Source organism: Sceloporus undulatus, chromosome 9, assembly GCF_019175285.1.
Source record: "Sceloporus undulatus isolate JIND9_A2432 ecotype Alabama chromosome 9, SceUnd_v1.1, whole genome shotgun sequence".
Lineage (NCBI taxonomy): Eukaryota > Metazoa > Chordata > Lepidosauria > Squamata > Phrynosomatidae > Sceloporus > Sceloporus undulatus.
In genome coordinates this window covers 7,010,469-7,024,865 of record NC_056530.1, presented here as the reverse complement: position 1 = coordinate 7,024,865, position 14,397 = coordinate 7,010,469, and the positions used below count along the sequence as shown (strand labels likewise).

General features: G+C 39.4%; 2 protein-coding genes across 4 annotated transcripts in view; one reads left to right on the top strand and one right to left on the bottom strand.

Annotated features, from left to right (window-relative positions):
• Positions 1–14,397, top strand: part of PUM1 (pumilio RNA binding family member 1) — a 721,963-nt gene that overhangs the window by 325,308 nt on the left and 382,258 nt on the right. The window lies entirely within an intron of this gene.
• Positions 1–14,397, bottom strand: part of PTPRU (protein tyrosine phosphatase receptor type U) — a 96,498-nt gene that overhangs the window by 14,727 nt on the left and 67,374 nt on the right. For all 3 annotated transcript variants that reach the window (XM_042440113.1, XM_042440114.1, XM_042440115.1), the window contains 2 exons: positions 8,384–8,524; positions 2,844–2,969 (listed from right to left, as the gene is read on the bottom strand). In XM_042440113.1, the coding sequence (XP_042296047.1) occupies positions 2,844–2,969; positions 8,384–8,524 (267 nt within the window). The remainder of the gene's footprint in view (positions 1–2,843; positions 2,970–8,383; positions 8,525–14,397) is intronic.

Genomic DNA, 14,397 nt, shown 5'->3' with positions numbered 1-14,397 from the left:
CCTTGCCCTTTTCCTAATGAGGAAAAGGATGGAGGGGAGCATAGGACTGGCACAAAGGGAAACCGCAAGGGGCACCGTCACTCAGGGAGGACTGTGCAGGGACAGCATGGGGGAGCATGTGCAAGGACGGTATGCAGCACAGATTAAATATTTGTCATTGGAACTTATCACATCGGGGAAATCGGGGGTTTGAACAGCAATTATTCCGTGCAATATTGCAACTAAGATTTTGAGACACATCACTATTAAACAGGCAATAGACAGCAACAAATCATTTTTGGGATTTTCTCATGAATGATTTGTTGATGTTTATTGCTTACTGACTGCCTGCTTAATAGTGATGTTGTGTGAAAATCTTAATTGAGATATCATGTTTGGCATGGGATAATCACTGTTTAAACCCCCAATTTTGCCTGAATTCCCCTGTGTGATAAAGTCCTAAGTATTCTCCCAAAAGGAAAACAGGAAAACAGAGGCAACTTCTGATTGGTTATTCTCTCCCTGGAGAGAATTGTATCAAGCTTGTAACTATTTGTGGGACGTCCAAGTTTCTGTACCACACAAGGTCCATATTGGACAACTACTTGCTTACTATTACTGGATGTCTCCACATATTTTGATATATATTTTTCAAGCTGTAACACCAGTTAATCCTGACCACTGATGAAGACTCTTAGTTGAAACGCGTTTGGTCTTGGTTGGTTTATTTCTCAGTTGTAATGGGCTTACTCTGTTATCCCTTTTATTCATCTTCTTGGAGGTGTAAAGAACCTTATTTGTATCTGTACTAGTACTCTGTATGCATGACACTTCCATACATCTGATACATTATTTGGGATTTACAGTTTTCTAGCCTAGTACATACAGTATTGGTAACACCACCCTTTTATTTACATTTGGGCTTTGCACACAGACCAAAACAAGTCAGTCTGTCTGCAGGATTGTATATATTTTATCTTTTTAATTCTTCTCGCATGCTATCGCTTCATTTAGTCCTAATAAAACTACTGTGTTCGCTTTCAAACTTGTTGTTTTTGGGTTTAGGGTATCACCTTTTTGCTCTTTTCAGCTTAACAATGGATAACTGGTAGCAGAGGATACAGGATAGTTTGCTAATGGAAAAATTGTCAGACATGATAAATAACCTCTATTGTACTTCTTTTGAAGAGAAATAGTGTCCTTTTAAAGAATAGATTAACAATCATTTTTGTCAGCCAAAACTGTCAGACCAGCATTTAAATCTCTGGAAAAGAGCGCTTAGGGAAAACTAATAATTATAATGACTTATATTTAAATGACTGTCTTTGTAAAACAACCTCATATATCCCTCCTTATTAGTGTTTTGCCTGTACCCTATCTTTTTCTGTTCTATTATAATTTCTTGTAAATTACAATAAAGAAAAATAAAAAAATAAAATTATAATTATAATTTTTAAAAATGTCAAAAAAGAAGGCTTGAGAACCTTGACTAATCAGATGCATCTGAGGAAGTAGATTTAAGTCTACAAAAGCTCATGCTGCCAACTTCTTTCAGGTGCTTTCTCTCAAAGGTGCTACAAGATCTCTCTACATAATGATTGTACAGACTAACATGGCTATATCTTTTAATTCTGGCTAATCAGTGTGTTAGTCTCAAAGGTGCTCTAAGATCACTAGACAAGGATGTCCTATATTTAGCTACAATAACTGCTCCATTTATCCAACATTAAAGGAATTAATTATAAGTAAGGAGTTCCATGTGACTTGCTATTTCCAAACTCTGATCATCTGTATGCCCAACCAGTTATGCCCAATATTGACTAGAGTAATCAAAAGGGAAACAGAAAAGCTCACCATGGGGCAAAGAAGACGGGGCAAAAGGAGTGGCCAGAGACCACTCCCACCCCAATCGCTCAGGACCGCGACAAGCAGACGGTGCAGTCCTGAGGGCAACCACTGCCATGGCCCCGAGTGGGCTGTGAAAAGGAGCAGTAAGAAACCACTCCGGATGGCCCTTGCGGTCTCTTTCAACTCTATGATTCTGTAAGTTTGGGCCACATTAGATGGCCCTTGTGTGGTCTCTGCACAATCTGGGAGTACGCATCATGTGCACGTCCCGTACCTGGATTGGCCTAACGGCAGCCCTTTGAGGCCATGTGTTTGAGCCCCACGATCAATTATTTAAGCAAACTAGCAGGGTGGATGGGGGGGGGGGCAGTTTTATATTATTCTGTCAAATGGCGAGGTCATTCCATAAACATCTTTTACCAAGGTTTTGTGATGTTCGGAAAGGCATGTGTGTGCATGTGTTCAGGTTGCCTGTCAACGTATGGCGATTCCATGAATTTCATAGGTTTTTCTTAGGCAAGGAATATTCAGAGGTGGTCATGCCAGTTCCTTCCTCTGAACTGTACCATACAGCACCTGGTATTCATTGTTGCTCTCCCATCCAAGTACTAATGAGGGTTGACACTGCTTACCTTCCAAGATCAGATGGCATTTAGTGCCTGTAGGATTTTTAGGCTGTGGGAAGGCATATTGTGTAAGAAACCTTCTTCTACAGCCTTTCAGATCCAGATTTGACAAAGAACAATATTTGCCACAATCACTATGCAAAAAGGCCCATGAAGGAGGGGAGATATATCACACTCCACACATGTACACTTGGGAGGATAATCTGTTCTGAAACGCTGGTAATCTCCCTGTCGATTAAATATCTAGAACCATTCTTTTAACACTATATTTAAGAACAAAAATCAAATTGAACTCATTTGTTGCTAATGCAGGGCAAGTAAGCAATTTGGATTTTTTTAAAAAGGCGGCAGGAATAAACCAGAAAAAACATGGTATTTCAAGTTTCTTACCCGTGTTATATTTTGCACCCGGAAAAGACGCGTAATAACATCTTCATCAGCTGTTCTAGAGATGTATTCCACTTCCACTGGCCCATACTGCTGCAGTCCTGGCTCAGGCCAATACTGTAGACAAGGCTACAAGGAGAGAATAAATACAGAGGTATGGGCATTTGGCACAATTTGCAATCGGTTACACTACAAATCTTGGAAAATTAAATCCACAGAGGTCAAAACATACTCTTCTGTCTTTCTAAGATGAATTTGAACTTAATAGTTAATAGGAAATTGTTGCTATAAGAAAATTTAAGAATATTATCTGCCATCCAGTTCTGACTAAAGATATATCTAACAGCAACTTGTATGTTCAGCAACTTGCATGTACTGACAAAGAGAACTATTATAATAATCCAAGCAGAGAAATAGAAGAAGACAACAAAAAGATAGAACAAGAGATCTTTTCCATAAGATCTGTGAAATTAAAGGGAAATGTAAACTATGAGTAGGGATACTATGTGACCAGTAGGGAAATATGATCAGGATAAAATAAAAAGATGATGGAAAATACACTGAGCATCTAAAGTACAACAGATTCCTACAAGGAAGAATATGTTGTCAATGAACCCACTATTTTAAGATAGAAAAATGTAATAACAATCAATTGGTGGGGGCCGGGAGGACTTTATACTATCCATGGCGTATTCTACAACTCACGTGAAACCATGAAATGAATTAATACAGACTTTCTTTACACATTTTTTAAAAAACACATTCAAAAATTCAATATTTTTATACACCATTAAAATAATAGGGTGTAATCCATAAAGCTTATAACAAACTAAAATGACAAAGATGTTAATGTATATTTAAGGTAAAAATGTTCAGATGTGACAATGGCTGCAGAAGTCTAAACTGGCTACAGCTGGAGGCCAGAGGCCAGAGCCACAGATGGACATCCAAGGTCAACTGAACAAGACTAAATGTAAACATGATATGTCTTCAGTCTGAACAGGGATTGGTTTCTATGTTGCATAGCAACTTGTACAAAAAGGAGGCTGGACTTAGTAGTCACATCGTGGGAATAATATTGTATATGAGAAACAAACACTGTTCTAGTGAATTCTGGGAGTTTGGAGTCTGAGAGTTGAAGATAGTGTGGTGTGACAGTAAGAGTTTTTGTATAGTAGTAACTAGCTCGTGTTATTTAGAAACAAGAAATAAAGCCCTCTAAGGAGTAAACTGCTGGAGTCTGATTCTTTAATTAAACAGCTGTTTCACTAGGCATTGTTCCAGCAAACTGAAAAGCCTGTTTGGAGTTTTGCTTTGATCCTGAGTTGCAGAGGAGCCTGCATTTGCATCCAGTTGGCACCAGACCGGGACCACAGGCAAGGTTCATCACCCAAAATATCAACAAAAGAATTACACCCAAGTAATCTCATGAAAAAGCAATGGCATGAAAAAACTGAGCCCAGATCATAGACCAACAATAAATGAATTGTTTTCAGTAGTAAATAGCTGGGATGTTCCTGGCTTTGTTCTCATAACTTCATAATGAGCAGCCAAACTGGAGAGGAATATCACCCAAAGGCCTGGACTACAATCTGGTTTAATGAAGAAAGTTATAGTCTTTATCAACAGCAAATAGAAATGAATATAAAGTGTCCTTAGAGATAAGCACCAATATTGAGTAACAACAGTACTCTTGAGGATCCATGGATAGCAAGGTCCACAGAGTTTGTTTTATCATAGTACACATATCTTTGCATATTTAGACTTAATTCCAGGACATTTTTGTCTGAGAAAAAACATATAGTGAGAACTGCAACAAAATTCAGGTTATACAGAAAAGTCTAAAGGTGGGTGGGGTTGGCAGACGGTGCCACTATTCTTGCTAACCAAGAAGTCCTCCCGTCTATATCTCCCAAACCTTGCTCCACTTAATTGTTGACTCTTTTTTGCCAGTTCCAACTTGGACATATCTCAGCACTAGGAAATGCCCAGCAATAGACATTAGAAATGCCAGAGGAAAATTGCTGATAGGAAGAGACTCTGTCCTTCCTATCTCTCATCCAGCAGAACAGCTGAGGTATTGTTCAGTTCAAGGACCATATACAGTGTATGTGATTGCTTTCATGCCATGACATCCAGAAAGGGGGCATCATTATAAAATATATGATGTTTGTCATTGCACTTTTAACAGAACATTTAGCATTTTGAGACACCGAGTCATTCACGCCTTACTGTGTAGCAAGTGTGCTTGAGAAATAATTGGTTATTAATAGGAGCTATAAATCTCTGTGCTCTCAATGCCTTCCAGACTCAGGGCTATAATTTGGATATTAAAATTTCCTCCAGCAAGTCCAAGGGAGGGATATATACTCTAAGTCGCCTTTGTAAAACTGTTTGCCTGTAAAGACATTTATTAGCTGTTGGCATTGTATTCCCCTATGGAATACTGTCTCTCTTCCCTATGTATATCAGTTTAAAACTCTCCTGGTCAAGATAAGATGCCTACCAAATTGTCTGCTCAATACAATTTTAGAAATATATAACAGAATGATGGGGATTTACCACGTGATGCGAATCAGATTAAGAATATGGAATTTGAGAACCATCCTAAAACTAAGCCACATTAATCACTGAAAGGCTTTCTTCCTACTCTTTTCAAATTTTAAGCAATCCAAAATCTAAATATTCCCTCCTGTAGCAGTTCGCTGCCTGAATGTCCCTTTTTATGCCAATTACTCCCAGAGTTAATTTCACTCCTGAGTAAATTCCCTATGGTTTTGCAGACCTCCTTGGTATGGTAGCACAAAGGATAATATTTATTTCCTCATTCTGTTATCCAAGCACACAGCAGCCCTCTTTAACTCAGCAAGTAAGACTGACGAAGAAATAGCTCTCTTCACCCAGAGTGCCTTTGATTCATTCATCTGTGTATTTCTATGTCAATGTTACAACTGTGTATTTGGGCCATTTGCACCAAAGTCTCTGATCTTGATGCACAAAGGGCTGAAGCACATGGCCTGGAAGAAATGGCTTCATGCTAGGACCACAACAACCGCCCAACCTGCTTCCAAAGTGGGCTACTACCGCAGTCCCAAGCAGCCACCAGCAGGAGCTAATTTAATCTGCTCCTAAAAGGTCCAGCTCTTGCCGCCTTAGTGCAGCCTTACAGCAGCTTATAGCTGCTTTGGGGATGTGCGTCATCTAAACACCATGCCCCCAAAGTGCCCGGAAGCCACTTTATTTGGCCCGTGCGTTTCAGGCCACAATAATATTTCATGATTTTGTGCAGTTTTGTGCAGCTTATCATTTGAGCACGCTACTAAATCCACAAGAAGTTTTTTTTTGCAGCTTTGCTCAGCAAACCATATTAATTTAGAAATTTACTTCACCATCATGCCTTACACCTTGTTGCCTTATCAAGATAGGAACAACTACCTCTTGGCCTTTGCTTTCCCTTCCCATAGCATCTCCATCTGCTGTTACTCCCTTTGACTTATTAGAAGGAGTGATGAGATAACATGGCCTCCTCTACTAGCCTCCTTTTGGGTCCAGTAGAAGGCAGTGAGATATAGCTTAAGATACACATGATTTTGAGAATTGTTGGCTTCAAGGGCCAGCTGTTTTAGGACACATATGTTATGGTCACAGATGGTACCGTTTGAAAACCATATCTGTATCATCTGAAGTTCATGAGCTATTTTCAATGCCACTTAGAGCATATTATAGTAAACTAATCTAGAAATGACTAAAGCATCAATAATGGGTAGAAGACTGTTGTCTCTCATAATTTTTAATCAAACCTGTTGTGTTCCAGCTTAATTCTATGCTGTACATGGAACAGGTGCAGAATATTTTGTCACACTGTGCACTGTCTTGCAGCCAACTGCACTTATTTGGTAGGTGTAATATTGTCCCTAGAATAACAGAACAAATTGCATGTGTTTACTGGATTAAAATATGTTTTGAGAAACCAAACAGCAATTTGGACAAGAGTGTTAAATGATAATTAAATATACACATTATGGAAAAGAAATGGAATTTCTTTTTGGTCTTCTTTTGGTCATAGAGTTGGTCTCTTCCAATTCTATGATTCTCCCATAATCCCTGTATATTGCGAGATGAGCATATATCTTGAATATATTTTCTCCTAAAATTTTCGCTACACAATGGCACTACTGTCTGCTAAAAGTGGATTATTCATAACAATACTGTATTTATTCAAGAATCTTCTGGGCTGCAATATAGACCAATATCCTCCTAAGGCAGCTTGCAAACACAATACAGCCATCACAAACAAACAAACAAACAAAAAATACAACAAAATAGTGCATATGATGACATATGAGAACCAAAATGTGTAATAAAAAACATAGCAACATATCTTTTACGAATGTTCATATTAGCTAAAATATAATTTTCATATACAGTCCAAAATCTAAACGCATAGCATAAGCATGTTGGTGGCAACAAATCATCACACCTGTGAACGACTTCTTCCAGCTAAATAGTGTAAACAACAAGTTGGATATGTGATACACCACAGGACAATGGCCATGGCCACTGAATAGGAACACCACAGTACCAACTGCTGAACTCATCCCTTTAGGTATAACCATAGTTCTCTGACTGTGTAACAATACTGATACTGTTAAGTAGTGTAGCTCTACCAAACACAGAAGTGCAAAGTCTGTATGGTATGCACCTCAAACAATCTGAAATGATTATATCAAAAACCAGGGCTACCAAGGCCTTAAAAACACAGATAGGTAGTGCAGTCCTATGCAAGTTTACTCCAAAGTACATCCTCTGAGTTTAATAAGAGCTCACTCTTAGGTATATGTGCATACAACTGCAGCTTTTGGTTTTGTTGTGCATTTACAGGAGCACTAGAAGGTCAGTGAAGATGTACAGGCATCCATCTCCTGTCCACAATAACTTAAAGCATTAAGAAAACCTATTACCTTTCAATTATTTTTAGGCATATTTGGAACTAGCATTGGTGGCTATTGGAGGATCATGAACTTTTTTTAAATCACAGTTGGAAGAGACCATGAGGGCCATCCTATCCAACCCCTGTGACTCTGTTTAAAACTTTCAAAGAAGGAGACTCCACTACACCCCAAGGCAGTGTATTCCACTGTTGAACAACACTTATAATCAGGAAGTTCTTCCTAATGTTGAGATGGAATCTCTTTTCCTGTAGTTTGCATCCACTGCTTTGGGTCCTATTCTCTGGAGCAACAGAAAACAAGTTTGCTCCATCCTCAATATGACATCCCTTCAAATATTTAAAAATGGCTATTATGCCTCTTAAATTTCTCTTCCCTAGGCTAAGCATACCCAGTTATCTGTACAAATTTTTAGGTTGCTTTATTATAAGTGTGCACTTCAAAGAATAGGAAGCAATGGTTGGAAGGCTACTAAGTAGATTCACTTTTGAATAAATGTGAAAATTTTAGTAAATTCTTATTAAAAAATTAACTGAAATGACATTCTCAACCATCCTAATAGCAGCAATTGGCAAGTTATTCACTGTCACTCACCCAGGCAGAATTGGATTGATTGAGCTGGTTGAGCATGATGATGCAGGTGCAACCATAGTCATATACCAGCCTCCAGAAGTCTGTGGTGGTGTTCTGAAGGGGATGTAAGGTCACAATGAAGGCAGCACTCTTTGTATAGCTCTAAAGGAGAAAGAAAGGGAATAAAAACAGAGCAGCACATTAGAGACATGAGCCACAGCAAAGAATATCCAAGGGTGACATTGGGGATTTGGCAACACCATGCAAGCTAGTAGTGGGAGAGGAATCAAACATCCACAGTGTGTAACTTTGGGCGTGCTTCAGGGAATCCTGAATTGTTCATATCAGCGAGAATAAGGAACTTGTGTTATTAGAGTATTGGCCTGGGATCTAGATGATCAAAGTTCTAGTCATGACTAAGGCACTGGAGCCTTTAGGTCAATCAGTCTGACATACCTACATGAAGATAAAAGATTTTCATACCTGGCTGAATCATCGCTCAAACATCGCTCAAAGGTGGAGGAAGTGCATGTGTGTGGAAGCCAGGTGCGCTTCCTCAATTGTCGTGGAAACGTTGCTCCCTCTAATGCCCCTGAATCATCTCAAGGGGAGTGGATTTCCTATGAGTGCAAAGTTTGCACATAGGAAATCTACTCCCCTGGATGGAATGATTCAGGGGCGCTAAGAGGGAGCAACGATTGCATGACGATAGAGGAAGTGCACCAGCTTTCCACACACGCGCACTTCCTTTTATTCCTTTTAGATATTCTTAGAAACAATACTCACTGGGAGTAACAGTAAGTTTTATTTTTAGTAAGCTACCCTCTTGTACACAGAAAATATCACGTGAACAGCAGGTTGAGACTCAGAAGAAGGAAAGTGTAGGTAGAAGGAAGTAACACTAACAATCTAAGATATGCAGATGATACCATACTACCAGTGGAGAACATCACAGACTTGAAACAATTACCAAGGAAAGTTAAAGAAGAAAGTGAAAAGGCTGGCTTACTGCTGAAAATAAAGAAAACAAAAATAATGACCATGGAGGATCTACATAAATTCAACCTAGATAGAAGAAATCAAAATACTCTAAATCAAATATTGATCAGAATTGAGACTGCAGTCAAGAAATCAGAAGAAGGGCAGCTATGAAAGAACTAGATAAGATCCTAAAGTATAAAGATATACAACGAAGCACAAAAGTCAGAATCACTCAAGCCATTATACTTCCCAACACCATGTATGGATGTGAAAGTTGGATAAAAAGAAAATCAACTCATTTGATATGTGTTGGTGGTGAAGAAGAGAGATGAGGATACCATGGGTCCTAGAACAGATCAAGTATTTGATCTGGAAGCCAAGATTATTATTATTATTATTAACTTTTATTTATAAAGCGCTGTAAATTTACACAGCGATGTACATACAATCTTTTAATTAGACAGTTCCCTGCCCTCAGGCTTACAATCTAAAAAGACACGACACAAAAGGAGAAGGGAGAGGTGGTGGGAAGGGGATTAGGTCCAGCAGTTCATCTCTCCCTCTGAGGCCTGGACCAAGGCAGATGGACTGGAGGGAGAGCTTGGCTTCTTGGAGCTAGCCTGCCTCAATCTCCCTCAAGATGGTGGATGAAGGGAGGGCTTGTCTTCTTCCAGGTAGGCCTTTAGGAGCTAGCCTGTTCTGTTCACATCATGCGAAGGCATAACTCATTGTGAATAATGTTAGAAAAGATTCAGGGTAGTAGAAAGAGAGGAAGATCACATGCCAGATGGCTAAACTCAACCAGGGAGGTCATGGGCCTGAACCTGTAGGACCTAAGCAGAGCAGTGGAAGATAGGGGGTCTTAGAGATGTCGCATCCACAGGGTCACCATGAGTTGGGGTCAACTTGAGGGCAGTTAACAACAGCAACAACAACTGTCTTGGATGACAACTTGCTTGACTAACAGCTGGGGAGATTCTAGGAACTGTAGTCCAAAAGGTAATTTTTCCATGTTTTGCATTTTTTCAAAGGGGTGTACAGTATTCCTTTGCCAACTGTTCCATCCTTACAACAAGGCAGGGCGGGTGGGTTAATCTGAGATATAGTGACTATTCCTAGCTAGGGTTCTAATTTATAGATGATAGCCTTCTATTTGAAGACAACTTGCTAAAAGATAATGAACCAAATGAAAGAAGAGAAGTGATACTGATGATGCCCATCAACCCATTGAGCATTTTGATAGCATACTGAATAGGTGGGCACATGGGTCAAAGTCTCTCCACTGCAAGGAAATGTACTGTATTGATAGATTTAAACAGATAGTTTGAAAGCAGCCTACGTGTAAGGGTTATGCGCCTCTGTTTCACTGTTCATCCTCTTTTTGCTGCATCATTTCTTCTTTTTTCTGTTTTATTTACTTTTAATTGGTCTAACAAGATAATAACACGTAGTTCCATATAATAGCAGAAAAACACTGAAGCAATAAAGTCAAATAGTAAACAACAATAACAACAACATGTGGATTTCTTGAGGAAGAAAGAAGAGATACATAATAGTCCATTATCTTGATTGTTAAAGTTCTGATTGATAACACATCTTTCCATTCTCTTAAATGAAGATTTGTTTATTTTAATTGCTGCAAGTTACTAGCAATACAGCCAATAAAAGGATATAATTTCTCAACAGAAGATGTGACCTATGATGTCTTTTGTGAATCTTGAAATATCAGATTATTTCTCCATTAAACATGCCCCCCACACCCAGCACCACCAGTTTCTATAGAGAGGTCTCCTGTTTTCCAGTGTGTGGCAGTTTCTAATCTGGTAACTGCTAATGGAAAACAATTCGCAGATTTAAGTTGCAGACTCTTATTTTCTCTCAGGAAGACAGTAAGTGCCAAAAGCCCTGAACAGAATTTGATCTTTTGTTTCATAATATCTGAAATAATTGGAAATACAGCAAGCCAGAACTAATTTACCTTTGTGCATTCTACCCACATGGATAAGCAAATCCCCTTGGTGTCACAAACCTCTCCAGCACTTTGTGTTTGCAGTCCATGTGTTACTTGCCTCATGATTATTGATTGTGTGGCCCCTTTATTTTCAGGTTGTCCCTAATATAATTTGCTAATGACTCTACTGCTATGACAAATAAGAATGGCAAGAGGGAGCATTCATGTTTCATCCCCCTTTGCAGTCTAATTGAATCAGAATCTCTCCTATTCACATGAGATTTTATACAGACTTTTAACAAGCATCATAAAATTCATAAGTGTTCTTTGGGTCTAGTTTTGCTACAAGGTGGGAGAGATAGCTGGGTAACTTTCCACAGCATGGTTAAATAATACAGTACTCACAATGAATGACCTAGAGCTGACATCCTTTGTGTATGTATGTGGGGGCGACTGCTCCTGTAATACCATCTTCATGCAGAGTATTCCATACTCAATGCATGCCTACACATGCATGTATCAAAGTAGATATAACCATAACCAAACTAACAAAAACAGATACCATAGAAACTTAAACCATGAGGAGGAGAAACTTGTCTAACTGAAAGTGCTCAACCAGTACTCTGGGTACCTAAAATAAATTGAAGTGAGACTATGTTGCTACAGAAATGCTGGATCGTAACCTCTGATACTTCATAAAGCATCCGAGTTGGAGTTTGCTTTTGGGGGGGGGGGGGGAAGTAAGACTAAAATTTAGCAACTTTAAATGTTTAGAAGTAAACCTGGTGCATGAAGCTTTTCAGCTACTTCTTCTCCATTCTTCCCGGGAATAAGATCAAATTGCTTGTTTATTTAATGATGATGGGAAGAGTCACTAGTGTATGCTGGCAGGAGAAGAGCCTGTGAAAATGGTGTCTCTGAAACCATGCACCAGGGATAGCTTCATATCTCACACCCCCAACTGTAACTCACATTGCCCATGCTCCAAGCTGTCGATACAGAGAAAGTCACTCACTAAAAATTAGCAAAAATTAGCAAGGAAATATATGAAAGCCTTGGTTGTCAATTCCTCCAATAAGAGTTCAAGGAAAGGGTATTTGTAGAGACACATTTCTGTAATGGTGAAAAAGTTCTTATCATGCATCCAGCATGTCCTCTTTTAAAAAATGTTTGATTTTTATAATAGATACAAAAGTGAAGGAAGAAAAGGAAGAAGAAAAGAAGGGCAAAAGGAAAGGGAAATTACATGGATTTCTTATGGATATAGGTTAGGAATATAGATTAATATATATTACCCTGATCCTACTGATGATGGAATGGGATGTAGTGAGAGAATGTACTTTCTCATCCAATGTCCTTCCTCATGTTATAGGAAAGTTAATCTCTAGAGCCTCTTGGCCTTTCTGCTTCTTCCCCTCACTGTTGCCCTTTTTACTTTCTCTCTCCAAAAGAGCAAGGAAAATAACAATTTGCAAACCATGACCTATTTTACTCTGGGAGATGGTGTGGATTGGGCCCAAAGAAAAATGTAAGTGAATAGGCAATGAGCAAGGGCCACTTTCTCTAAATTCTGCCCAGGCCCTTCAAAAATCTGGAACAGAAATATTTATCTGCTATGGAAATGAGCAACTCTGCCTGCGCAATTTTGAATACACTGGATATATTTTTTTTATCATTTCTCACTGAAATCTTTGATTTTAGGCTTTGTTCCTGCCCTGTAATTCTAGGCCTGTAACAACTAGCCTACAGGGAGAAAACCCACTGCTGTGATACTGAGCAGAGCCCTACGGGGGGTCAAACTAAATTGAGAGTAAAGCAAGCTCAGATATATGAAACCATCTAGTTCCCACAGAGAATCTTTAGATGAGATTCTAAATTGTACACACACACACACACACACACAGAGAGAGAGAGAGAGAGAGAGTAATGACCTGTCTTTACCTAACTTGATAAATAGACTTCATGGATGAAACCAAAAAAAGGTTATTGAACATCAGATTCAGCACAGTAGCAGCCCATTGCCAGATCTAAATCTACAGGATAAGTTTCACTCGACCACTCCCTTTCCCAACAGACAATATTTTTTCCCATTTGTATCAGACAGACAGCTATATGACCTTGGTTCCCAAATAACAATCCCTTGCAGCTGCTCTCTCTCCACACACCTCACATACTCTTACTTCTAACAAGTCTACAGCACAGCTAAACTGGCCTGACTTAATGAGGCACAGAGCCAATATATTGTGCAATAAAAAAGCAAAGCATAGAAATTGATAACAAAGAAAAAGTGACACTTTTAAATGAACTAGACAGATCAGAAAAGCAAATATGACCAGAACATATCAGCCAGGTTTGTCAAAATACTTCCCATGGAAGTCCGGAACCAATTTAGGGGCCCAAATGTTCTCCAACCATTCTGAATTTCCCATGGGAAAATCTTTCCTTTGCACAAAATATCAGGGATGGCCATTGTGTTGTCTGGAGTCCAAGATTTGCTTGCCCTTGAAGCATTGTTGGTCAATAACTGTCAGAAGGGGTGGAGCAGAAGGAACGTGATGCCACACATTCAATATGTTCACAGGCTTCAATAGGCTAGAATGAAACACGGGATGTATATGATGGTAGGCTTGGGCAGGACCAACTCTACTGCCACAGCATTGTTAATCCTCATTGTGGGGAAAGGGCCAACATACTTAGGCCCAGTTTCTTTGAGGGTTGAAAACATTGTTAAATTTTGGTTGTCAAATAAACCAAGGGCTGAAACAAATGACCCTAAAGGAGTGGCTTGATGTTATGTCTTTTATCATCGGATTGGTGCTGCAGTAACCACACAGCACGGCCTTGATCCAGTGTTTTTCTGGCACAGAAAGAAGTGGCAAAATGCTGTTCCTTTTTGCACTGGAAAAAAGGTACTCTTTCCTTCACTGCCGTGGCTTTTTGGCACTCCTGCAGTGTGCAGTGTTTAAACACTGTGCTTCCAGAGCGCTGAAAAGCTGAAAGCCAGGTGGCTTCACGGCAGCTTCCTATTGGCCTGGGGGCATGTGTCATGCGTACACCACACCCCCAAGCTGCTCAGACATCGGCTTTTTTTGCTGGTCTGTTC